Source organism: Echeneis naucrates, chromosome 18, assembly GCF_900963305.1.
Source record: "Echeneis naucrates chromosome 18, fEcheNa1.1, whole genome shotgun sequence".
In the NCBI taxonomy this organism is placed as follows: Eukaryota; Metazoa; Chordata; class Actinopteri; order Carangiformes; family Echeneidae; genus Echeneis; species Echeneis naucrates.
Window position 1 is genome coordinate 1762629 of NC_042528.1, and position 26124 is coordinate 1788752.

At 44.2% G+C, this 26124-nt stretch overlaps 1 protein-coding gene across 3 annotated transcripts in view; it reads left to right on the top strand.

Moving 5' to 3' along the window:
- Window positions 1–25459, top strand: part of arhgap36 (Rho GTPase activating protein 36) — a 31591-nt gene extending 6132 nt beyond the window's left edge. The window contains exons 1-12 of one of the 3 annotated variants that reach the window (XM_029526844.1): window positions 8071–8248; window positions 12535–12691; window positions 16485–16553; window positions 20786–21099; window positions 22654–22870; window positions 22965–23020; window positions 23211–23361; window positions 23511–23659; window positions 23840–24007; window positions 24087–24175; window positions 24251–24477; window positions 24965–25459. In XM_029526844.1, the coding sequence (XP_029382704.1) occupies window positions 12556–12691; window positions 16485–16553; window positions 20786–21099; window positions 22654–22870; window positions 22965–23020; window positions 23211–23361; window positions 23511–23659; window positions 23840–24007; window positions 24087–24175; window positions 24251–24477; window positions 24965–25260 (1872 nt within the window). In that variant the 5' untranslated portion in view covers window positions 8071–8248; window positions 12535–12555 and the 3' untranslated portion in view covers window positions 25261–25459. Of the gene's footprint in view, window positions 1–8070; window positions 8249–12534; window positions 12692–16484; window positions 16554–20785; window positions 21100–22653; window positions 22871–22964; window positions 23021–23210; window positions 23362–23510; window positions 23660–23839; window positions 24008–24086; window positions 24176–24250; window positions 24478–24964 lie in introns of those variants that run through there. The other 2 variants (XM_029526842.1, XM_029526843.1) reach the window with 2 other exon arrangements.
- The last annotated feature ends 665 nt before the right edge of the window (window positions 25460–26124 follow it).

Here is a 26124-nt window from a genome sequence, read left to right on the forward strand (position 1 = left end):
AAAACAAAAACAGAACTTCCTCCATACTTTAGCAACCAAAAGGTTTGTGAGCCAATCGGAAGAGAGGATCTGATTCTGTCTCCTGGTTGGTTGGCTGCTTTCTGGCTGATCAGATAAAAAAAAAAAATGTGTATCAGATCTAAAACACGCAGGGAGATCAGATCCTGCAAAGTTGGGTGGTGGGGCCAAGTGGGTGGGGCTTGGCTGCTCTGTTGTGACATCACAAAGTCCAGGAAGTCCTGACAGCTGGCTCGAAGGCCCATTTTCTGAATACAGGCGGTGGACTGAGACCTAAAACCTGGACCTGATTTTAGAACCAGAACCTTTAGACTGGGTGGGTCCTTTGTAGAAGTTTTAAATCTGCAGTTGGGATTCACTTCCTCGCACTTCAAATTCACCTCGGACAGACTGGTTTGTGCATTTGGGGAAACGGTTGAGCGGCTTGTTGGCTGTTAGTCGGTGGCTGCGAAGACAGTAATCGCTGTGCACCGGAAAATACAGATAACATCTGAACTATGCGTGCTTGCAAATATTGGCAGATGTTTGATACAGGCACCCAGACAGCACGTCTGTGTGTGTGTGTGTGTGTGTGTGTGTGTGTGCGAGCGGCACCCCCTCTGTCCTGGGAAGACCTGGGCTGAATTATGACAGGAAAACCACCAAGACTCCCGCTCCTCGGTCCTCCCAGTGTTTAGTCTCCACGTGGATCTGAAGCGAAGAGCAGAAAACATTATATTTTTCTCTCTCACTCTTTTGCTCTCTTTGTGTTTATGTTGTGTGAGGTAATTTATTACTTTCCTCCGAACCCCCCCCCCCCCCCCCCCCAAAAAAAAGTGATGAGGTTCTGTCGTTCCATCCTCCTTCGTGATAAATCCTCCTCAGCCTGATTTACTGACGTCTGAGGCTGGAGGATCACTCAACCCCCCCCCCCCCCCCCCGTCAGCCTGACGGCTAGTTTGGCCACGTAGCTGCGGGTCATCGATTTGTGGTGTTGGAATGTGTGATGTGACCTTCGTTGCCATAGTTACTGCACACGAAGGTCATGGCCTCATAGCGATTCGGCTTTAAAAACTCCAGACTGTTTCTAAAAACTCCAGCTCTGAAAAGTGAAGCACTTTGAACCTTCATTCTGTCTAACAGCCATCAGATTGTATTGAAATCTATGGGAAAACGTCTATCAACACGTTTCATAAGCTGCTGCTTTGGCGGCTCTCTGTGACCCATCCGTCCAACCCGCCCACTTCCTCCTTCTCTTTTAACTACCCCATAATTACCACTGGATGTTGTTTGGCAACAAAACCTCTTTTGTTAAAAGCTTCTATTTTGCTTCCTTGTGAAGAAAGTCAGCTGAGACCTAAAAAAAAAATAAAATAAAAAATTCACTTCTCCATTGATTCATATGTTCCAAAGAATCTTTGCATCCCGAGTAAATGAGGAAGTCCAGTATGAGCTGGATGCTGCTCCGCCGGTGGAATTACTCATATCAGCCGTTTTTGCACATTTGGGCCTCTGACGCTTTGTATCCAGGGTCGACATTTGGTGCGGGAAAGCGAGTGGGCATAGAAAGAAAAATTTATTAATAGCACCTTTCAGTCGTGAGTCACAAAGTGTGCGACAGAGCCACAAAAAGTTCAAATCAGAATGATAGAAAAGGCTATCTGAAATAAGACCCGAAGCTTTTTTAAAGAGATCTGTTGTGGGCAGCTGCTTTTTTATTTTTTGTCCTTTAAAACCTTTGTGCATACCTCAATTATTATCCACAGATAAAAAACACAATCGTGAGACTTTTTTTTGGGAAACTTGTGCTATATTCCTTATTTTAATGTATTCTGCAACAAAGTGTGACGTTATTACTGGAAACCACAGTTTGACATCATTTTTGTAAATCCTGCCTTCGCTGAGCTCTGATCAGATTTCTTGGTTTTAAGATTTTCTGAGGCTTTTCAAGCAAATGTTATCTGTTAAAATATTCGCTTCTTAGTGCGACTTAGTGTTGCACAAGCAGCAGGCGACTTGGTAAAGATGGCTGAGTGGATAAGAGGACTACTTTCCACTAATTCATTCTGAGAGACGGGATGAGGAGGGGCCGGATTCAGAAAGAAAAAACTGCCATAGATGTGATATAAGTCAGCAGATGAGCGTTACCTCAGAGGATGCAGGATACGTCGCCGCGGCGGCTCCATCATCAAAGCCCTGGTTGGCGTTTTTCACACTTCCTGGTTATTCCCTGTGGAGGAACCAAAAACGGTGAACACATCCCAGCATCCAGCTTTCATCCTGAGATGGATGGTCGTGTCCGGGGTCGGCACAGGTCGGAGCTGTCACCACCGTGACACTTCCCTTCACCTTGTCAAGCTCGTCATCTGTGCGCTGCGATGGTTTTATCATATGAAGGCGGTGCGGTTGACTTTTTTTTTTTTTAAAGTAAAGATTGTGTTCTATGTAAGACTGAGACTCATTTATTGGAGGAATAAAGTGAGAAGTAGCTGTATTTTCCCAAAGAGTTCAAGTTTTTCCCCAATCTTTGAGGTTTGTAGAAACTATCCTGGGCTTTAGTAACTGCAGCTGCCGCCACAGAGCTTTTTAACTGGATGAATCAAATCATCGGTTCTGAGATCTGGTTCAGATCAGCAAATGCTGACTGGAGCCAACTCGGCTTTTGTTGGTGTTGTTAGTTAGGCCTGAACCAACAAGAACAACACAATGATTTTTGTGTTGTTATTTGTAATAGTATAATATGTTTGTTCATTATAGACGGAAAAACACACATAAATTAGGTGTATTGTGTGTTTGTAGGTTTGTGCGTCCTGTAATCTGATAATCTGAGGGCCGCTGCACAAACTAACATCTGCAGCGTGTTGAGCTTTCTGCTTCAACTGTCGGCTTCCATTAACAGAGGCTGTTTCTGTAAAAATGAAAGGACGCAGGAGTTACTGCGGTCTGGTGGCACCTTCGCACAAAACAAACATTTGTCATGCAGCCATAAAAGCAGATGGTCATGAAATCATATCTGTTGAAAAGGAAGGTCTCTCTTTCTCCTCTGCCCTTCAGGAGAGCACTTCGCCCCCCGAGTTGACCCTCAAGCGGTGAATTGGTGTCTTTGTACCCAAAATGCATCAGGAGAAATATAACTGACGCTTTTATCTGCGGCTGCAGGGCCGGTTAAAATTTTTCCTGCCTTCTCTGCTTCAGTGGGGAGGTCAGAGGTCACATTTGGCTGCATTGACAGCATTTTGGTGCCATGGGTGTAGCTGCAGCTGAGAAAGACTGGAAAAAAATACAAACCAAAATTTGAATTAGTAGTTGAGAGATTAAACTCTTATCTACTGAAACATTTAGATCAAATTGAGTCGCGATTGAATCTGCAGCGTCGTCGTTTGTTGTATTTGTGCAGTGGAAAAGGATTAAATAGGAAAAGAAAGATGAAAGACAAATGAAGTTTGATAAAAGACAAGTGAACGCTAATGATAGATGACGTCAACCTCGACTAAACTGGAGTGACTTCCTGCTGCAACAGGAAGTCGTTTAACCGACCCGCCGCAGCAGAAAGGTAAAACAAGCCGTCAGACGGCGACGTTGATGGCGATCGTGACGATGGGTGCGGACGTGGACGTCCTGTTTAGAGAAGAGAGAGACAGAGTGAGAATTGCTTGTTATCGATATTCCCGCCGGACTCTCGTTTCCTCTGTCGACGTTGGCATTTCCTCCTCTCCTTTTCCAAACCCTCCGAGAGGCCAACAGACAGAGAGCCACTGAAGGGTGACGTACGGCCGTACTGTAACATGTGACATGGTGAAGAGAGCTGAAAAGGGAAAAACGCATTAGTGGAGTCACCCAGTTCCTGCCTGAGGAGAAACAGGCGGCATTTTCTGAGCTGGTTATTGAAAGGAGCCGTAAAATCTGACTGACGTCACGCTGATGCTTTAGATATAAAAGACTTTAAGGCGTCGGCTCCACAGATCTCAGTCCAATCCAGCCTCTGTGGGACGAGCTGGCTTTGGTGTAAGCACCTCAGTGGACCTTCAGGACACCTCCAGCAGGCCGTCCTGATGTGATGGAGGATGGTGAGTTCAAAGCTGATCAGGTTGTCCCCTCTCTGCGATAAAAACATTTATATGGCACCAGCTAACGCAATGTGGCTGTAAATTAGCAGACAAGAATCCTTTTATCTGATAACCTTCGATAGAGAAGGTCTCTGCAACCTTCCCCGTTTGGTCCGTCTCCAGCTGTAAAGCACAAAGGTGAAGCAGTAACGCTCGCCATCTCCACGGAAAGGCAGGAATATATTAATCGTGCACTTGGAGTGCACTGCGAGTGCACTGCGAACCATAAAATGATATCTGAATGATAAATCAAGAAGAAGCAAATATGAGTGTTTTTGTGTGAGCTCGATTGTGACTGCTTACATGTCCAGTCACGCAGCCACATGACAACAATGGCCCACAACCTCCAATGTGGGTGACTTTATAGGCAAGAATGTCACATTTACTGCCTCCTCAAGTGCGTCTCGCTTCTATAAATAACTGTATTTGCAAGTGTGAGTGTGTGAAAGGACATTAGCTTCACACCTCTGCCCCCATCTAGTCAGGAACTGGCTGCAAAACAGGAGTTTAAATGTCTGTGTGTGTCTGGAAAAAAAAGAAGGCAGGTAATTACACCTGCTCCTGTTACGGCACTGAGCGGCGTGGCGTGCGTTTTTTTTTTTTTTTTGTTTTTTGTTTGTTTGTTGTTTTTTTTTTACAGGTGCTATAAAAAAGGTGGGAACGTCATCTGAGGTGAAGCACAATCTTTAACTTGAAAACAATCCCAATTGGACTCTGATCTCAGCGGGGACATTAAATAACTCTTCTGATGACTGTCAGACAAAAACACAACCTTTAATGACATTTACTGACCGTTTTGGGATTTATTTTAATAGGATAAGTGTCGAGAGACGGACATGCAGGAAAGAAAATCAAACTGAGACCTCAGCTTTTCTATTTTTGTATAACTGAGTGAACAGCTAGCGTTGGAGACCAAAGACGGAGCTAAAAGGGCAAAGTTACCTTCCCTGATAAAGCAATAAACGGTGATAACTTGCAGGAAGTAATTTCACCTCATTGTGTGGACAAAAATACAGGCTGACGAGTCAGGTGACCAAGTTACCTGAGAAAAATCAGCTGGAAAACTTCTTCCTGTCCAGGCACAGAGGTATTTAAAAAAAAAAAAAAAAAAAAAATCCCCTTCAAATTTGGCTTTTAGTGTAAGTGATGTTTATGTCTTCAGGCCCAGGAGAGTGAGATCCACTTCAGAGTTTCAGGCGTCTGTTTTTACGGCTCAAAGCGCGTCGTCTGAAGGCCGCGGCGCCAAACCGTTCAGGGCATGTCTTATTTTTTTCTTGTTTCATCTTATTGTCTTATTTTGACGGAGGAGAAATTGGCTTTTGTGGTAGCAAGCAATAAACCAATTAGAGGCAGATGTACTTATTATGATGTAATATTTTTTTTCCACAGAATTAGATTGTTAGATTGCGTGTATCTGAGTTAATGTTTGGTCCACAGCGACGCTGCAGCTCAGTTGTGCGTTCTGATGTGGATGGACGCACACAAAGCTGATTTAATCTGCACAGTCTGCTTCAGCCCTCTGCGCTGCCTGGCCTTTCCATCGCTGCTCTGATGTCCCTCCTGGGAAGGTGCTGCAGATTAAAGTGTCTGTCGAACGAGTAAATGCTTTGAAGGAGGAGAATCTGTGTTGTCCTGGACGTGATGATGGATATTAGAGAGCTGGAGTGTCACACTGTCAGCAGCAGGGACGCTGACTCTCCCTGTTAATGATTATTTTCACGACACGTCCCGACAGGACGCAGCAAAAAAAAAAGGGCCAACAGAAAATGTGGACAACTTTGACTTTAATTTCAAATCCAGGCTCATTTAAAGTTGCTGGAAAAGGACCAGACACCAGATTAGTGTCCTGGTATGCTTTCTGCTATTTAAGGAAAAAAAAAAAAAAAAAACCAACAACAACGTTTACTGGCACTTTTGTGGTTTTTCTGCTTTGCCAACAAGGTTAAGAAGTACATGAGAAAATGCTCTCTGCGTTCTTTGACTTTAGGAAAAACACATCTTGACTCTTGGAAAGTCGTATTTGGGATGAATGGGAGGACAGAATGTGGAGTCCTGCTGTACCAAGTTTGGCCTGTAGATGGTGGCGTGGTCGTTTAAAGTTCATCGTGATGCCCTGACACAGATTTCCTGCCTCGGTGGCGAGTGTCACTGTGGGGCGTGTGCCGCCCATTGATCATCCATCCTGTTTTTTGAGCCGCAGTCAGCACATGAGATACGCCACCGCGTCGCCCAAACGCGTGACCTTTCACCTGGAAATGTGTGGCGCAGTTACAGGAAGCCGGTGGGATCAAAGATGATGGGGAGAAGCCGGAAGAGGAGACGATTGGAATGAGCTGACTCACACACGGACCAACCGGCGTGTGAGATCCATGAAATCGATGGGGGGGAGAAAAAAAAAAAAAGGGACAGGCCAGAGGTCAAAGGTCACAAGTCAAGATTAGTTCTACAGTAATAAGCACATTACATGAGGGCCATTGTCTTCATTCATTTGATAGAATATTCAAACGTTTAATAAGAGGTTGTCTGAAGGGGTTTCATTTGAATTTTAGCGTCTTGGGTGTGATTCCATGGCAGTCTGACCGGGACGGTGCTCTGCTCTTACCAACCAAATGCATCATTTACATGCAAAGACTGAAGTCTGCATCCTTTTTCAGTCCAGACCCAAATATTTGTTCTGGACCCAGCTGCTGTTTGGATTGTAAATTTTAGAGTTAAAGTTAAACTCGGTGTATATTCTTTTTGGCAGCGAGAAGTGAAGAACAGGCCGTCAGAGTTTTTGTCCGGCCTAATTTTCCAACTGTTTTTGTTTAGTCTCCCTCCTGTGTGCGTGTGTGTGTGCGCGCGCCTCTTAAGCTTTGTGTCCTGACTTGTTTACCCGTCCGACCTCATTAGAAAGTCGGGGACATGAAACCTGAACTCTGTCGGGGTCCGACTGAGAGGTCAGAAGGTCGCCGTGTCATCCATGTTTTGGGTCACACAGCTGGAGTGCTGACAGACATTTTCCAGGCTTGTTTTGACACAAACACGCGCGCACACACACACAGACAGACAGACACACACACAGAATCTGAATCGCAGGCCTGAATTTTCCGGCAGCAAACACTGACGGGCCGAACTCAGCCAGGTGCTGATTCACTGTAATTCCTGCAGATTATCACTGTAATCCCACAAAAATGACTCAAACATAATGTCACATTTAACTGTCCACCTGAGACGGACAGAAGAAAAGATGGAATATTTTTTCAGTCAGAAATAAAAAGAGTCAGTCAGCTCGCAGAGTTAGATCAGCTGATTCGGTGCAGTGCTTCCTTCCCTCTCTCCTTCCCTTCCCTCCTCCTGTCCTTTTTATAGAGCTTTTATCCCGCCGTTTAATCCTCCTCTCTCTCTCCCACTGGGCTTACCTCTCCTTCTCTCTCTTCCTCTGCTCCCTCTTTGCTCTCCTTTCCTAACCTCTTCCTCCCTGTGTCCTTCTCTCCTTCCCTTATCCCACCTCCTCCTGTCCCACCTCCTTAAATTGCTCCCTATCTCCTCCTTCCTCTGTTCCTGCCTTCACCCTTATCTACTTTCCTCATTCACTTCTCTCTCTCCTTCCCTCCTGCCTCCTTCTGCTGCCTTTCCCGACTTCCTCTCCTTTTTATGAATTCACTTCCTCGCTCCCTCTCTCCTTCCCTACATCCTAATGTCCTACTTTGTTTCCTTCGCTCCACCCTTGCTGCCTCGTTTCCTCACTTCCTTTCTTCCTTCCCCTCACTTCTTCCTTTTCTTTCCCGGCTCTTTGTCTCCTCTCTCATATCTACTTCCCTGCCTCCTAACTCCTCATTACTTCCTTCCATCCTTGCTTCCTACTGTTCTTCCCTCCTGCCTTTTGTCTCTCCTCCTTTTTTTTTTTTTTTTTTCCTCCTCTTGTGTTTACGTTTTCAGCTTCTGGAAGTTAAGTCAGCATGTGACGCTCCTCCTCCTCTTTTTAATCTAACTCACTCCCCAACCTTCCCCTTCTCGCTCTCTCTCTCTCTTTCAGTCTGTCTCTATCTCCCTCGCTCACTTGCTACTTCAGCTGCTGGTCCTCTCATTCAGCTCAGTGTTGAGATGTGCTCGAGTGTCTGAGCGAAGTTTGGATAGACGAAGCTGACGGGGATTTTAACTGCGTAAGTTACGCTATAAGAAAAGTGTTTTTGTTTCTGCTTCATGTTTGTATTTTGAAACTACACTAACATTTAACTGATATTCAGTAAATTCTGAAGCTGAGGTTTTGATTAATTCAACTGTCAAATCTGAATGTGCTTTGTGATAACCAGTAAATGAATTGTTTTCTGACAGGACTTTAGTTTGTTGAATCAGTCCAGAATCACACAAACGTTTGATTTATTTATAATATGAGCTGCTTCTTCTTTTTTGGGGTTGTTTTTATTATTTTGGAAAACACAAATTGCCTTTTTTAAAACTTACAGGAGCTCTATTAGATAAAATTTGCCACATTCAAAAACACTTTCTTTTTTTTTTTTTTAGGGCAGTAAACAAGGTTACACAATTAATTCCTGCAAAATGAGGCTGGAGGAGTTGTGTAACAAAATTGTGTGTGTGTGTGTGTTAGAGAAAACGGCCACGTTAAGTTTGAATGAAACTTTTGGTGTCGTTTTTGACTGAGCGCTGAAACGCAAACGCACAAAAACACGCCACGCTCGCACATTTGTCAGCGTTTGTCATCCCCTTCTAAACTGTCTGGGTATAAGTGTGTGTGTTTGTGTGCACCACTTAAGTCAGAAGTGACACAACAGGGCTGCTGCATCTCTGTGGCTCAGCCTGAAGACTTTAGAGCTGCCAAGGGGCCTATTAGTGCTGCCTGTCTGACGTGTGTGTGTGTGTGTGTGTGTGTGTGTGTGTGTGTGTGTGTGTGTGTGTACCTCTGAATACTAATGCACCCAAGGCCCAGTTGTGATGTGTTCTTGAGAGCTTCATAATGAGACCGGCCGCGGCGCCTAATTAATGAAATGAAAACACTAATGTTCTCATCAGACAGAAGGAAGTGAGACGATGACTCATCTGACTCACCAAGCGGCTCATAAACCTTTAAAATGAGCTAACTTACAGTCCGTTTATCTTTCTGATACGGACTCGTGCGTCATTCCTGCTTCTTAAACCAGATCTGGACTTCTCCTCGAGCGCTGAGGTGAGAAATGAGCCGTGAGGGGAGAAGCAGGTCAGCTGATGTATTGTTAGTTTGATCCCGACTTGTTTGAAAGAGCTTTCGGTAAACTTTTACTGTCGCAAAGCAGCAAAAAGCTCGTAAAGGCCGCAGTGAAGACTGTAGTTGGAGAAAGACCAACGTGTGTGTGTGTGTGTGTGTTTGTGCCATTAAAGGCAAAAATGTGATAAGACAGAAATTTAATCACACATGAGCTCTGGTCTGTCATGTCATAATCCAGGGGGGCAATAATCTCAGATTACATGAGGCAAAATGAGATTGTTGCACATCAAAGTCAATTCAAGGAGACACAACACAATATGAGCTCGTTCACGACTTCATGTGGAACAAATATTAACACGGTAACTTCCACCGTAATTTATTTTTGTCTTCGTTGTGTTGGCCCACTTGGATGATTGGGGGATCATCGCTGCACACAAAAACGTGTGTAATCACAGACACGTTTAGCCTTTTAGCTCATTTTTAAAAAACAGTGACAGAAACATGTTCGTTCGGATGTTTTGGGGCTTGGGGATGTTTTAATTCAGTCACTTCATGAAAACGGCGGTTTACAAATTCAGGACAAAATGGCGGACACTCGATTGGACAGCCACACCAGCAACCAACGGAATCTGAAGCTGAATAACTTTCTTTTGTTTCCGTTCTAAAGTTTCTTGTTCTTGTTAAGTAATGTTTTACTATTTTGAGTAGAGAGAGGCAATCTTTATTTTTCCAAAAGCCATTGAACAACTTGTACAGCCGACAGATTGTGTGCATTTGTTTTTGTGTTGCAGCTTCCATTTCCCCGTCACATTGTGTGATTTGAATTGTCTAACTTCATTGTTCCTTTTTTACTGACGCACAACTGGACAGAAAATCTTGAATCTCTGAAAACTGGGATGAGATGACCCCCCCCTCAGGTTTGAGGCACCACAGCAGTTTGGTCAAAAATATACTGAATTGAATGTGTTGACGTGTTTTCGCCACACAAAAAACAAATACAACAAAGAGGCCAAACAACACTTGATGAAGCACATTAGACACACATAAGTAAAGCAAATCCGTCATGTTTGAGGCCGAGTGACTGACAATAGTGTGACCGCAGCGCATCAGATCTGAGTTCACGTCCGACTGGCTCAAGAATATTCCACACCAGAGTCGCTGATTAAAAATGAAATTGCCAAATCGCAGAGCGTCGAGCACGTTATGTAACAACAGTGATCAGCGATGCCAGCGCCATCATTAAGCTTCAGCTAAAATAACCAGCTGCTTACGTTTGAGGAACGACGTGTCAAGCTGTTCATATTTGGATGAACGTACAAACAGAAGAACGGAAATGTTTACGACGCAGAAGTTCTCTTCTCTAGACAGGTTTCAGCTTCAGCGCTCTGTCTGGCTACATTTAGCATTAAGGCCCGAGCAATCTTCCCCCAATCAGGCTGCACTGTGGGGGCCGAGAGAGGCCCTCTCAATTACAGACATGTGGAGACGCTGAGCCCCCCTGAACGCAGCATCTTCCTGTAAGTGCTGAGGCCGTGTGGGGGAACGCAGACTGTGGAAGAGGTCCATCAGGGCTCAGAACAGTAAAGCTTTCATTTGTGGCTCAAGGTAATAAATCCTGGAATAGTTTTTCGGGAGGAAATTCAGGGCATTGTCTGACTCTTTTACACGATGATGAAACTCTCACCGCACATTGTAACGTATCAGTCTCAGTTCCCAAATGTGCCAGATCTCCGACTCTGGCTGCTTCTGGCGACATTTCCGTCGTTTCCCATGTGGGAGGAAGCGAATGTAGCACGGCAGGCTGAGATTTTGTGATCAGGAGCAGCAGAAGTCTGCATGTGTGTGTTTTTTAAACTTTAATTCAGCACATTGTTAAATACGCCATCCTGAAGAAAGTCGAGATGTGAGCGGTGAAATCATCATTTCTGAGGATTCCTGCTCTTTATTCAGTATCTGCATCATGTTTTCTGAACGGGTGCCTGTCCACACATGAATTAAACTCACTTTTTACTCCAGTAGACACAGACCTCAGATCTGGATCTTGTTAGCACGCGGTCGCAGCATCACTCCATCAAACACACCGCCTCCACTCCCTCAGGCTTTCCCTCCGACTCCGTTTCTGTTTTCTTTTTTTTCTTCTTTCTGTTATCGCTCCGTCTTTAGTGCTCCCTGTCTACCTGAAGCCTTCAGACAAACGTTGGCTTAAATCACCGTTCGAACCCTGACGGTTTAAATTATAAAAACAAAGATTAAACCAGAACAATCTTTGCGTGGGGAAAAGAAAAGAAGGTCAAGTCGCACCGTTGCCTTCCCAAACTTCATTAACTGGAGCTCAGCCGGCTAAAACATTTCTGCCAGTCGGATAATTGCATGAACTCAACAGGTCCATGCAGGAAAAAATAAAAATGAAACACATCTGTTTCAGATTAGAGAAAGGACAACATAACAATTTCCATCCGTCCAGTGGGAGACACAAATGTTTTCACCCACTAATATTTGTCAGTGTGGTGGTGTTGTGTTTGTGTGGATCGACTGTAATATTAAAACGATTGCTTGATTGCGCAGGATATCCTGCTTCTCTGTTTGCTAAAGCTACTCTTACACTTTGTGTTGTGATTGTCTGGTAAATGTGGTATTCCAGGCTGTTTTCTCAGACGTGACGAGGCTGCACTCGGTTTTATATCCACACCTCGAGTATTAAATGGGAGCAGCTCTCCAGAGACTGACACTAACAATCGTCGTGCAGAAATGTGAAGGACATCAGACAAAGGAAAATTTAAAAAGCTCAGAAGTAAATGAACGACCAAAAAACCACGGCGTCTTTTTATTTTCATGTTTGTCTCGAAGGACAAAGGCCCTGAACATTAAATCTTAAAGCTACGATGCTACCGAGGAAGGAAAAGGTTTGATTTTGACCTCTTGACATTTTGTAATAAGAACACTTAGATGTTGAAAATTATTTGGCCAACAGGGAAACATGTTGTAGCCTAAAGCTTGATGTCTTGTTAGGAGTTGAGTGCTGATGAGTCCCTTTTTTGCTTTTTTCTGTTTTGCCTTTTTAGGGTTTTGCTCCTTTGACAACTTGATGGTTGGTTGATAATGTTGACTGATTACAGCCAGCACAGATTCCCGTTTCGTCTTTTATGGTTAAATTGCTGGCAGAAAATTTGTTGTACATAGATAAAAGTGTGTGAGCTGGTTGTGATTAACGGCCTTTACGTTCTTTCCCCGCCAACCTCTCGGCAGGGGGACCACACGTGGGCGACCATGTTGGGTCAGAGCGTGCGGTTGCAGCCGGTGCCCATCCAGAGCCTGTCGGAGCTGGAGCGGGCCAGGTTACAGGAAGTGGCGCTGTACCACCTGGAGGAGCGGGACCTGGACTTCAAGATCAGCATCCCACGAGGTACGACGACAAACTTGTGTTACTGCACATTTTAGCCCACATTCTCGTCTCTTGTGGTCATTTTCCCAAAAAATATCAGATATTTTTTTAATTTGTCTGCTGCTTTTCCTGCAGAGAGAGATGAGATTTAATATTATTCCCCCGAGCCTTCAGACATGATAACCAAAGGTTGCAGGATGCTAAGTGTGTTTATTGGTGCACATTTCTCACTTAATATCTCCAGAGAGCTCGTTTCAGTGGATCATTTCTCATCTCTGAGTCTGTTTTGGATCTCGTTCAGATAAGAAGCAGATACAACTGTTAGGAATGAACATTTTTCAGCTCAAATGAAGGTTAATTTAAGCACTTTAAACACACAAGCGGTGTTGTTGTTGTTGTCTTTTGTGATATCTGCGGTTACAAATGGACAGCAACACAGACGCAAACCAAACTCTGTCGAACATTAATCTCCAGTAACAGCAGGAAATACCTGGAAACTTCTCCTCCGCTGCTGTTTACTTTCGCAACAGTTGCTCTTCTACTCCCCACTTTGAAATATCGCCTGATCCGTCTGAACTCTGAAGCACTAAATCCGGCCAATAAAGCCAGATAGTTTCACAAACAGGCCGTTAATTTCTCAGACACCTTCGGGGAGGCCGAGGGGTCGGTAGTTTGGAGAAACAAACACAGCTGATTTCAGAATTGATGTGTGTGTTATCTGTCAGTAGCTTTATTCCTGCGGGACCACACGGTATGCAAGCTGCTTTTCTCTCCGCATAGTTAAACATCCATTGTTCCTCATCAGCAGCTGGACATTTTAATTCCCCCGACGTCTGAACCGCCAAAAACGGAGTACAACCACTTTACTCTTTCTCAAAGCTCCATCCGTGTGTGATCCAAAGAGCATTTCAGACGCGTGTAAATGTGAGAAGTCTGTGAACTATCAAATCAAATTGAACTATTTAAATATCACAAAATCTTTATTTCATTCTTGGGATATCTGTAAACACTCATTTCATGATATTCAAGGCAGTAGTGAGGGGAAATGCATGTTAAATGGCTTTTAACGACTTTTAACCAAAGTCTCACAATAAAATGCCCATCGATCATCTGTACCCATAATCAGGTCGTCAGGCTATTTCCAGGCCCGGGGTTCGAACCCGCAGCACCAACGTGCCGTACCAAAACAGAACGGGGAAGACAAATGGGACTTGAATTATCTGTAATCACTCGCTCATCTTAAAGAAACTCGATGAGACCGGCGAGCATCCTGTGAGACTCTGCCGGCTTTTGGGAAATCATGCTCGTCTCCCACCAGGACAGGGTTCAGGAAGAAGGCAAACTTCATGGGAAAACGGTTGGAATCGCTTCCTGCTTGCTGCTCGAACCTGTCAGATGGATCGACCTCTTCGTCATTTCGTCGATCCGATTCGGCCGTCCGATTATTCCAGACTGGGCGCCATGTGTTCCCTGATTGGAGAAAGACTTAAATTTGTGGTTTGTAAGCAGCAGCCTCACAACTTGGACACCACCCACCCAGAGAGGGAGGGAGGGAGGGAGGCCTGTGAACAAAACAAACATCCCCTCCTCGCTTTCTTTGGAAATGATGCTGTTAGGTGGTGGGAAGAGGCGGACGATGATTTTTATTCAGAATCATCAAACGATCAACATCATGAAAACACAGATTTAATATCTGGGCTGTTTTCTACAGATCAACAGTTTCTCTTTCTGCAGACGAGCTTCATTTAAATCATTTCTGATTATTGTTTCTTTTTTTTTTTACTTAAAAAAAATGTGAAGATCTTTATGTGCTCTGTATTTTAATTTCATTAGAATTTAGACATCTGGCCTGCAGACAAAGAGCTCTTTCAGTAAGTGTGGGAATCTTCTCCCTCGATTTCTCCCCCGGGATGAGAGTCCGCTCGGCCTTTCACGGTCTCAGCATCACCCCCACCCCTCCCTCCCCCCCCTCACCCATCTCAGGCTTCTGTTACTTTTGCCCACGGGGCTTTTTTTGTTTTTGTTTTTTTCTCCTCCACTTATTCTCTTATATCACAGAGATCTTTCTTTACTGTCTTTCCTCTCGCTGCTTCAGCTGAAAGAGGAATCCTCTCCAGTTTCTTTGGACGCACGGCCCCGTGTGCTCTCATCTCATTTGTTCCCTCACTTTCTTTTTCTCACTTGTTTCCTCGTTTGTTTTCAAATTGCTTTCCTTGAATAAGTTAAACTTCCTGACGTCTGTCAATCAAGAGGAAGAAAATTTGTGTCGGTCAGAGGTCAGAGGGCATTTGGCCCACGTCTCAAACAGATTTGTTTTCTCTTATCCCGAACTACAACTGTCCCGTGACCTTAACATGGTGTTTATTGCTGTAACCATGGTAACAAACATCCTCTGACCCTGACACAATATTTATTTTAACCCCAAACAGTCTGTTGTGTTGTCAAATGAATTTTGCGCCTTATTTATCTTTCATCAGCAGGTGTTGAATTGTTAAAGCTCCAAATCAAAAGCTAAGCTGTGAAAACAGAAGGAGAGCGTTTCATTCATGTTGTTTTTTTTTTGTGTGTGTTATCGTGATGCATTCAAGTCCAACTTTTCCAACCAAGTAATGATGCAAAAGTCGGGGAAAGTATGCGAGCCTTGGAAGCCTCGAGTTTGTTTTCCTTTTGTGTGTCTTTAGTCCTGTGAATGTAGGTTATGTAATCACTGAGTTCATACATGTGTGTGTTGCTTTTAGGAGATCAGCCTGAGCTGGAGGTGGCGTGTGTGTGGTGGGAGGGGTCACGCACTTTGGAAATAAACTTTCATTTCCTGTAGTCATGGGAATTTGACCCTTTTTATCCTGACGGCACACAAACACCCACAGGCATTAGCACATAAACACCACCAGTTTTTCAGCAGAATTGTCCTGATGACGAGCGAAGAGAGCAACAGATGAATATTTCGACTGTAACGATCTCCATTCGCTCCTTAATAGGGAACAGACCGAACCTTGAATTTGTGCATTTTCATTTCTCAGTTTTTTTTTAAACAGCAGCTCTACGAACCCAAACAATCGACTATTCGACAGAAACCTGCGTTGAAATGTTGAAAAAGTGAAATGAAATCGAACTTTTGCAGCGAAGCATACACATGTTCCTCATAAATAGAGTTTTCCATCCGTGTGTGCGTTTACGGCTTCATTTGTAACGCTGCTGTTTGCATTCTTTGCATGTCGAGCGTTGAATTTTACACTTAATTGCATGAAGCAGGAAAATCCAAACTGTGCACAGATTGAATATTAAAAATAATAAGTTATAGCTCGTGAAAGGGAGAACATGCGCTCTTTAGAAATATTTGTATTCATTTATTTTATACGGAGCCCCTTTAAATATATTTACATGACATGAAGAGATGGACATGTATACAGACCTCGGCCTTTTGTTCTGGCCAGTACAGCCATTAGGCTAAGAGCTATTCAAACAAACTACAAGGTCCAGTCTATTCAAAAGCTTCACGCTATTCATAGAGCCGAGGAAGACGTAGATGCTTTCAGGACTAAAGATAATAACTGAAAGAGTAAAAGGTCACAATGAGGGCGGTTTAATTGTGCGTTGGAGAGAGAGAGCTCATCTAAAGCGGGAGATGATTATTTCTTTCATGTACAGATGAGATCTCCTCAACGAGCAACAGAAATGGAAATGCACAAAAAAGAACTGCGCGCTGATGTGTCAAATTAAATGAAGGGCACGCAGGCCTCAATGTTTCACATGCTTGAGTATCAACATTTTTATTCACGGTGGATTTTTTCTTTTTGTGTTTTTCTCCCCACAGAAATACGCAAGAGGAGGAAATCACTACGCAGGAAGTTCGACTCATTTTCTAAGGAGAAGAAAGAGCGAGGTGAGGCCGCTGCTGGTCCTTTTTAAAAAGCCACATCCACATTCCCATGTGAATGTGTTTCCCTGTGACCGCACGCCCACCGACGGGCCGCCTGTCCTTCAGACGGTGTTTACAAAGCAGAAGAGCTGCAGACTGACTCACTCAGGCTGTTTCATCCAGTTGTTTTTTAAAATGATGAATCAACTCAGACTGCACAGTCACGCTGCGTACGCAAACACAGTGTGTCACATTCACATTGTGTCATCATCTCATCTCCACCTCTAGTTTGTGTCCTCTTTTATAACTATACAATCGAATTTTGAGTAGCCAAAGCTAAAAATGTAAATTTTGCCAACGTTGCATAGCGAATGTCTGGAGGAGTTCAGCATAAAATGAAAACATCCCATCAGTCAGCAGGAACTTTCTCCAGCAGACTTTTGTTTTGTCTTCTCGTTAGAATTAGGACAATACAACCTTTTTCTCCTTCTTTACACATCAACGGCTGTTAATGCTGGAAAAGAAATATAAAATCCTTTAAAATACAGTTGTGATTTAGCAAATGAATTGAATAGCTGCAATTTTACAGATTAAAGAAATCCAGAAAGTTATTAATACAAGATAAATAAATCAGGCTCAGGGTGCCTACACTTTTCTGTAGAAATTGAAATTTAGTTATTTATTTGCCCTTTTCTTCTTTATAGTTCATAAAATTTAGATTTTTTTTTTTTCTACTTAATTCTTCTTCTTCTCTCTCCGAGCCGCCAATGTGACCCCAAACTCAGATGTTCTCTATTCCCAGGTGATTATCACAGCAGGGCAAGGTTCAAGCCAAAACACACACACAGACACAGGTCTGTAAATCCAGCCTGCAGGGACTTAGCTGGAGCTAACTCTGCTAATGAAAACAGAACATTGGGGCCTGGCAGCGTTCCTGCCGGCTCGGCCTCCGATGTGACGGTGCAGCCTTCAGGGATCGGCAGGTAGCAGATTAACTGCAACTGGATTACTGACAATGACACGGCTAAACGTTGTGTGTGTGTGTGTGAATACACAACAGTTATTCCCAGGTGAAGGCTGCTGTACGTAGTGTGAGTCTACGATGAGCTAAAAGCATTAAAAGCAGAATAAAAAGCAGAGTCGTCTGCCGACGCAGGCTGCAGCAGGTCGTGGTATATATTTCCTCTTCGGTTTGCCGTCACTGTGTCGATGCCTGCCAAGTATTTTCTGGAAACCCCCCCCTCTTTTTTTTTTTCCAAACGAAGCCGCCACATCATCTTGTTGTGTCGTCGTGTCATCATCTCATTGTGTTGGTTTCACCCCTTTTGATTCCTCCTAAAAATCCTCTTGGAGAACCTGTGAGACACATCGTATGATGAAAAGGACCACATTTGAAATATATTTAACATTTAAAGCAAATGTTAGGTGGAGCTGAGAAGGTGGAGGGTTTTTTTTTTTTGGTTTTTTTTTGTTTGTTTGTTTCAAAAACACAATCCTATCTCTGCGACGGCCAAAATGGGCATTTCAGAAAGGGCTTCTTCCACCTTGAGTTTTTATGAGCCTCTGGAGCTGCAGCTTTGGCTTCCCTCCAGCTTCTTCAGACTTTGTGTTGCAGGAAAAAAGGTCAGCTGATGGTCAGAAGCTGGGGGGGGGGCGGCAATCTGTGATAACTAAAATTGACAAAGCCGCCCCGAGGACCAATATCATCGTCCAGCTGCTTGTGTGGTGACATCTAAATATAAAACTCCTTCAGTCTTCCAGCAACAGACTCCCCATGAGACTCCGAAACATTAAAGAAGAAAGCGTGGAATTCCTCAGAAATCAGGCAGAAAGCAGTCAGACACATTCGTTTTACCTTTAATGTGGAAACTGGATTTTAGAAAACGTTCCCTCAAAAAACGAAAGGCAGCAAAAGATCATTCAATAAGTCAAGAATAAAACTGAGCACGTTAGTAATTAATAATTATGTATGATCTCACTTTACATTTTGTCTGTTTTGGACTCCATAAACTCATTTTTATTGGGAAGTTCTATATTTTTGTTTGAATTTTGTAAAATTTAAGTAAAAACTGAGATATTTACTCAATTATTCAAAGTTGAAAGGATGAAAAAGAACTTTTTTTTTTTTTTTTTAAATTCCAGAAGGCCCAAATTAAAAGTAATTTCAAAATTAAGGCAAAGAGAAGTGATCAGATCTGCACAAATAAGAAGCCGAGAACTGACGCTGTCAAACATCTTTAACCAGCTATTGATGGTCAGAGCAGTTTGTTTTTAAATGCACCGGGTTACTCTGGGTGGTGTAGGTGTGAGGAGAAAAAGTGTGATAGCTCTTAAGAGCCAAATGACTCATGTTTTAAACTCCAGGTGGAGGAAGAAAAAAAAAAAGGCAGCCGCTGATGTTTTTAATTTCCCCGTACAGAAATAATTATCAACAAATTTCTCGCCTCGCAGCCTCCAGTGGAGATGGGAATAAATCATACGTATTTTAATTCAAGTGAGTTTCATTTTTATTGAAAGCACCGAAGCAGAAATACATTTCCAACCACCGTACACTAATCTTTGTGTGTTTGAGATGCAGTTTAATTAACAGAAGGGTGACAGTTTCCAGTCACACCACCTGAGCCTTAAGGCCTCTGCAGGGCGTCCTGCCAGTCCGCCTCGGCTGTCTGACCTGCTTGGGACTCTCCTCGCCGCGGTGTGAGCGTGTGCACGTGTGTGTTGTCGTGTGTGTGTTCACGATTCTTTGAATGTGAGTGTGTAAGTTTAGACGCAGCCTGATTAATCTGCTCAGTGTTTCTGGGTGCCGACATGTGAGTGACAAATGTAGAATCCGAAGAGTCTGTTTCTGTGTTTGAGTCTCTGACAGTTATTTTATATCTTATGTCCATTTTATATTTACATTTTTTTCTGTGTAGAGAAAGTTATCAGACAAACTTGTTTCAAAGGAACACAAAATACTTTGTAACTCAAAGCATTTTGTGTGCAACTCTTTGCAGACGATCGTCTTTTTGCTTTTGGAAATGTCTGACTTGTTTCGTCATCCAACTTTTTGTTGTTGCTGTTCTCGATCTAATCCTTTTGGCTGTGCCAGATCGGAGCGAAGCCTGAATGGTTGCGGTGATGAAGGTCGTGTTTGTGCGTCGGTCCCAGTGTGATGTCTGGCTTGTGACTGTGGCCGCTCTAACAGGATTATCTGGTTATCCCTCCCTAACCTGCTCTTCACATCCATCCAGACTCTTCTTATACCGCTCGTCCTCTCCAACCTCCTCCTCCTCTCTGCGCTCGAAATTTAACACACTTGCACATCGATTTCATCATCAGTCATTTTTGTCCACCTCTGTCTGAGTTTTATTGATGTGAAATATTTTACTTCACAGCAAATCACATGACACATTCTGAGAAAATTACGGCTGGTTTAGTTCACGCAGTCTTTCTGAGCTGTCTCCACAGACCTGTAACTCCTCATTAGTCCGCCCGTTATTTCTAAAAATAAATTAATATATAAAAAGATAAAAGCTCAGCAGACAGAAATGTGTTCTGAAAATAAAATAAGACCAGTTCTGCTCCAGACTCTGATTTACAACAACACCCCCACCCCCCAAAAAAGATGACAAGTCTATTCTGATAATAGTTCTTTCAACACTTCAACAAAACAATGAAGAATTATTCAAATATTGCTCATCTTTTAAGATGTCTACTTAAGGATTTATTCAATTCAACATTTAAAATGAGGCTTCAAATAAATGAGGCAATTTCAGCTCAGATGTTGTGGGATCTGAATAGATTAAAAAAATACCAAATATGTGTATTTCTCCTCTGAAAGGTTTTCCTGATATGGAGACACTGAGAACGCTTTAATCATTTCTGTCGGGCTTTCGAGGTGAAGACAGATTTTATTTCATTTTTTTCCAAACATCCAGGCCTGATTTCTGCCAGTTTGCTAACACAACACGGCTCCCTGTTATGGTAACTGTTGTGAAAGCAACCAAACGGAAACACTCACACACGCTGCTTTTATCAGTTCTTCCTGAAATACTGGGAGATATTTTTATTCACTGACGTCCTTTTTTAAAAAACTCTGGAGTTCAATTCAGGACAAAAGTTACCATCTTTGCCTCAACAATAAAATTTCAAGTTGCAAATTGCAGAGATCAAAGTGCACCACTAGCACTCAGTTAGATATAAACTATCTCCTTTTGGCTTTTCATGTCTCACTCGTCTCCTTTTTGCTCCTGTTTCATCTCCTCCTCCCTCAGAATCGGCTCCGAAGGCGTTCGGCATCCCCCTCTCCCAGGTCATCGCCAACGACCGGGCCTACAAGCTGCGGCAGGACGCCCTGAAGGAGAGCCGGCGCGACTGCCTGGACCTGGAGGCCAGTATCCTGCGCTTCCGTGCCGAGAAGCGTCAATTCTTTAACGGGAACAAGCCCCTGGTCGGCGCCCCGTCCATCACGGGCGGGAGTTCTGGCTCGCCGTCCGCCAACTCGGTGGCCCCGGCGACGGTTTTCGAAAACCAGAACAAACCGCTGTCGCCCACGTTTATGGACAACACCGGCCGAGGACAGAGGAGGGTGAGACTGAACACATCCCCAAAACGGCACAGTTCGGATTATTAGGACAAAAGTAACAGTTACACACTTAAAGCAACAAGAATGAAAACTGTTTTAGAGTTGCTTCATAAAGTCGCCTTTGGTCTTTACGTGACCTTTGACCTTGCTCCAAGTACAACAGTCCTGAAATTTTTCCCTGCTTTTGGCAAAAACTTTGTTTGTCTTTGTGTGTGTGTGTGTGTGTGTGTGTGTGTGTGTGTGTGTGTAGGTTGGTAATCTCTGGCTGCATCTCCTGCTGTAAACATTCTGACAACAAATTCCTCACAATTTCCACAGTTGTGTGTTTGCTGTGTTGGTCCTGTGTGTGTGTGTGTGTGTGTGTGTCTGTCACTATCACACCCTGCAATTCCCTCCATCTAATCTGGAAACGGTCGTTACGTTGAGCTGGTAATGAGTATTATTCCTGCCGTTCAAGTGCAGCACCTGAAAAAGCTGCACAGTAAAAACAGCGCACCAAATCATCTGATCCATATTATTATTTCATCGATACGTTACGTCTCCTCCATTCAAAGTTTAACTCGAATGATGATCATCTTTGAATAATCAGTGGAGTCTTGAGGTAACCTGGATGAGTTGCAAAATGCTCGTGCATGAAAGAGAGAAAGTAGACGATAAAAAAAAAAACAGACAACAGGAAGAAAAAACTGTCTGAAAGCAGCAAAGAGCAGCTCACATATTTATGTTTTGTCATTTTCTAGTTGGAGAATTTCTCAGTTTAACATCTAACACACAACTGACGTTGTGTAATCACAAGCCAAAGAAAAAGGAAAAAACAAACGACACAATTAATCATCTGTGGTTCAACAGTATTACAGCTGACTGTAATTGCTGCCTGCAGCTAAGTGGGGCCATTAACTTGCTTTATTTTCCTAAAAATCCAGGAGCAGCCGGTAAATTCTAGGAGGTGATAAGCTGAATGCTCTCCTCACCACTAAAAACTGTAATTTAGTTTCACTTAAACTGAATGTCTCTCTCAGTTCCAGTTCACTGATCAGTTGGCAGCTGATATAATTATATTTTTATTGTTATTACAGACGAGAAGATGATCGGTAGAAAATGAACGACCAAAATGAGGCAAACTTCATATTCACATGGTTATTGTCGTTTTCTTATTCTCTTGTGGAGAAAAGTTCTTTCAGAGTCTTCTCTCCTCTCGTTTCGGAGCTCCTGGAAATTCCTCCTCACTGGCAGGTCAAAGACGAGCCGTTCGTCATTTCTGTGATGTTGGCTGAAATATTTATTAGGTGGCAAATTCCGTCTTGTCATTCGTCTTAAAATGTTCCTTCCACCTTTAAGCCTTTTCTTCATGCCTTCTTCATCCCCTTTAAATGTTTGGCCTGTTCATCTCCTTCACGTCCCTGTTAAACGTCAGCGTCTTCCTCTGTCGTCATCCTTCATGGTCCAGACGGAATAAATCTGACTCGTTTTACTGGAGCGAGAATCGTTCTTAATCTGTTTTTTGGCTCCTTTTGTCATTCTTCTGTTGTGTCTCTTTAATCTGCCTCCTCGCTGCAGGGAGGCCTGTCGGTGGACTCCATCTCCGACCTGGTGGAGAGTCAGTCCCGCTTGCTGGAGGCGCTGCAGCTCTCCCACCCGGCCGAGCTGGAGCTGAAGAAGGCGGCGGGAAACGGCTCGTCGGAGGGGCGGACACAGACCAAGCTGAGCCTGAACCCCATCTACAGGCAGGTGCCCCGAGTCCTGGAGAGGTGCTGCAGTCACATCGAGAACCACGGTGAGGCTGCGCCTGCGTTTCTAGCTCCCCACATGTAACAAAGCACCTCAAAAATATTATGATTAAACAATAAAAACGAGGTTTGTCTCCCCAGGCCTGCAGACTGTGGGCATTTTCCGAGTTGGAAGCTCCAAGAAGAGAGTGCGACAGGTGAGGAAAGTTTTGTCACGCAAAGGGCCCAAAACCTAAAGCACACTTTAGGCCGTGGGCCAAACAGGAAGAATAAAATTAACCGCTTGGCTTCGTTCAGGGGAGTCACCTTTATTTGGCCTCTGTGTGCGTTCATGTTGTGTGTGTTTGGCATGCCTCTGCATCAGTTGTGATTATTTGTGTGTCTCAGCTGCGGGAGGACTTTGACATGGGGGTGGACGTCCAGCTGGACCAGGAGCACAGCGTGCACGACGTGGCGGCGCTGCTCAAAGAGTTCCTGAGGGACATGCCCGATCCCCTGCTGCCCAGAGAGCTCTACCCCGCCTTCCTGCACGCCAACCGTACGTTCACCCGCATTTTGAGTGCTGTTGAAATCAAATCAAATTTATTCTGTGGGAAGGAAAAACATGAAAAGAAAAACCTGGCAGTTCTAAATGTGCATCAGTAAACATGAGCAGTCAGGGAGAACTAAAGCCGTCTCCTCCTGCAGAGCTGAGGGGGGTCGACCAGCTCCACTACCTGCAGCATCTCCTCCACCTGCTGCCTCCATGCAACTGTGACACGCTGCTGCGCCTGCTCACCCTGCTGCACACCGTGCAGAGCTTCGCCCAGGACACCATCGGCACCAACGACGAGGAGGTCAGGTCTCCTCAAGTCTTCAGACTTTGTGTGACGTCCCTTTGAATTAAATTTTTTTAAAAACCAGTTTCTTTCATCTTCTGTTCAGTCTCAGTCTGTTTGTATTTGTCATCTTTAAGTTGGAAAAAAGAAAATCAGATTTAGTTTAGCGTCATCATCTCCCTCTCCCTCCTCCGTCAGATTCCTGGAAACAAGATGACGGCGGCCAACCTGGCGGTGATCTTCGGGCCGAACCTGCTGCAGAGGGAAAGAGGAGAGGTGAGTCTGCAGTCGATGGGGATCGAGGACAGCACGGCCATCATCAGCGTCACTCTGGTCCTGATCCAGAACCACAGGAGACTTTTCACGGTGATTACCCCCACACACAAACGCCTCCATCAGCATTTTTAAAAGAAATAACAATGATAAATGATGTTTGTTTCTGCAGGTGTCTGCGGAGGTGCAGCAGGAGGTCCTGATGAGTCTGATCCAGACCGACCCGGACATCATCGACTACCTGCTACGTAGGAAACTCAGGTAAGCATGACGCCGTCACAGTCCCACCTGTAAAACGTGTACGGCCCAGTTGACGCTGTTCTTGCCTCCTCTCAGCAGCAGCCATCTCACGGCAGAGAGTGGCGGCGAGTCGGGGGGTCGTCGGGACACAGGGGCGTCCCTGGACTCTGTGGGGGCCTCCAGTGGGAGTCTGTCCCCCCTTGAGCCCCCCTCACCCCTCTTCCCGCCTGATGGAAGCGGCGGCGAGGGAAGCTTGACCAGCGAGGTGTTCCTCAACGTGCTGAAGCTGAACCAGAACAGGAAGCGGCAGGAGGCGAGATACGGTACGCCACCCATCGGCTAACAAACACCAGCGGCTTCAGATGGTCTAGTCGGATTTGGAGGGAAATCAAAGACTCAAATCAAACAAACAAAACTGCTTCACTGTTTCCAAAAGCAGAAGCTTGGCTGTAGAACAGGAAGTAACGAGAAATGACCTTGGTTCCACTTCGACAGGGGCTTTTTTTGAGTTTGTGCTGGGATGATAAATGCTTCAGCAGCACCACCTAGCTGTGACAGGGAGACATCACCTTTTATTTTTTTATCACCAACATCTGGCCCATCTATGACAGAAGGGAAAAAAAAATATTATAAATAAAGAGCATGAAAAGAACCCAGATTAAAGTTTTTACAGAGAGCCATGTTTACATTGTGTAGTTGAAAGTGTCTTTAGTTTCTGTTTTTGTACCAGAACGAAGAACACAATTCAAATTTTGTTAATTTTCAGTGTTGTGTGAACGCCTAATGTTTTATTTTGTCGGCTCCCTGCAGGTGAGGCCCCTGCAGGTAAATCCATCCGCCACATGCGTCAGTTCCACTCCCACCACAACCTGCTCAGCCTGGCCCACTCCTCCTCCCGGCTCCACGGCCCGGACCCGGACCCCCAGGACCGCAGGGGCCCGCTGGGCCTCTCTCTGGGCGGAGGCAGCTGCTCCAGCCTGAGCAGCTCTACCGAGAGCAGCATCTGGGTGAGGCAGGCGCCGCAGGAGGAGGGAAAACCGTCGCCCACCACCAACTTCTGGGACTTCTTCACCGGGAAAGGGTCGGGCTCAGAGACCATGGTATGATGAAAGGCAAGAGGAAGAGGAACACTTCCTGGATGACTTCCTGTCCAGGGTCATAAATCGGTAAAGCTCCTGTTACACTCACAGACTCACTTTTGGTGTTTCCCCGGGAATATAGACACGTGATTCACGATTAGAGGAAGAGAGAGTTTGATTTATCGAAGGTGGAACTTCCTTGGACAGAGACACGGACACACATGAGGAAAAAAAAATGAAGCTGTCAGAGATTATCTGGAAGTAAATGCAGTAATGATTGCAATGTGTATATATACATGATGTATTCTTTGTTTACATTCACAAAACTTTCTTTACTACCTAGAACTGTAACTGTAACGCCACTTTAGCCGTTTTCCCTTTAATGGATGTTAAATGTTGACCAAACCTGCAGTTCAGCCCATAAAACAGTCAGATTCAGCTCCGAAGATCCAAAGTGTTCAATAACAGATAAGAGAAAACTCCCATTTTAAATCTGCTCCTTTTTTATTTGTATTTCAAAATTCCCCCACCAAAGTCTGTTCCTATTTAGTTTTCAGGTTGAGCTCCATTTTTAAAGATTGTACATTTTGTCTGTATTTATTTGTAACATTAGTCATTTCATTCATGTTTTATTTATTTGATATTGAACACTTTGGGTCTCCATTTATGAAATCTCAGCAAATGGAGGGAAACTTTGTGTCCAAAGGCCAGTTGTTGTTGTTTTTTCTCCCCCAAATTTTTTATTTTTATATGTATATATATTTTTTAACTTCTGATCTCCTAAAATGAAGAACCGTCACAAAAATGACAGATCTCACTGTGAGCTGGTTGCGTCCATTCATTTCGACAAAAAAGATCCTATTTTTAACGCTCGTCTTTAGTTGTGCAGTG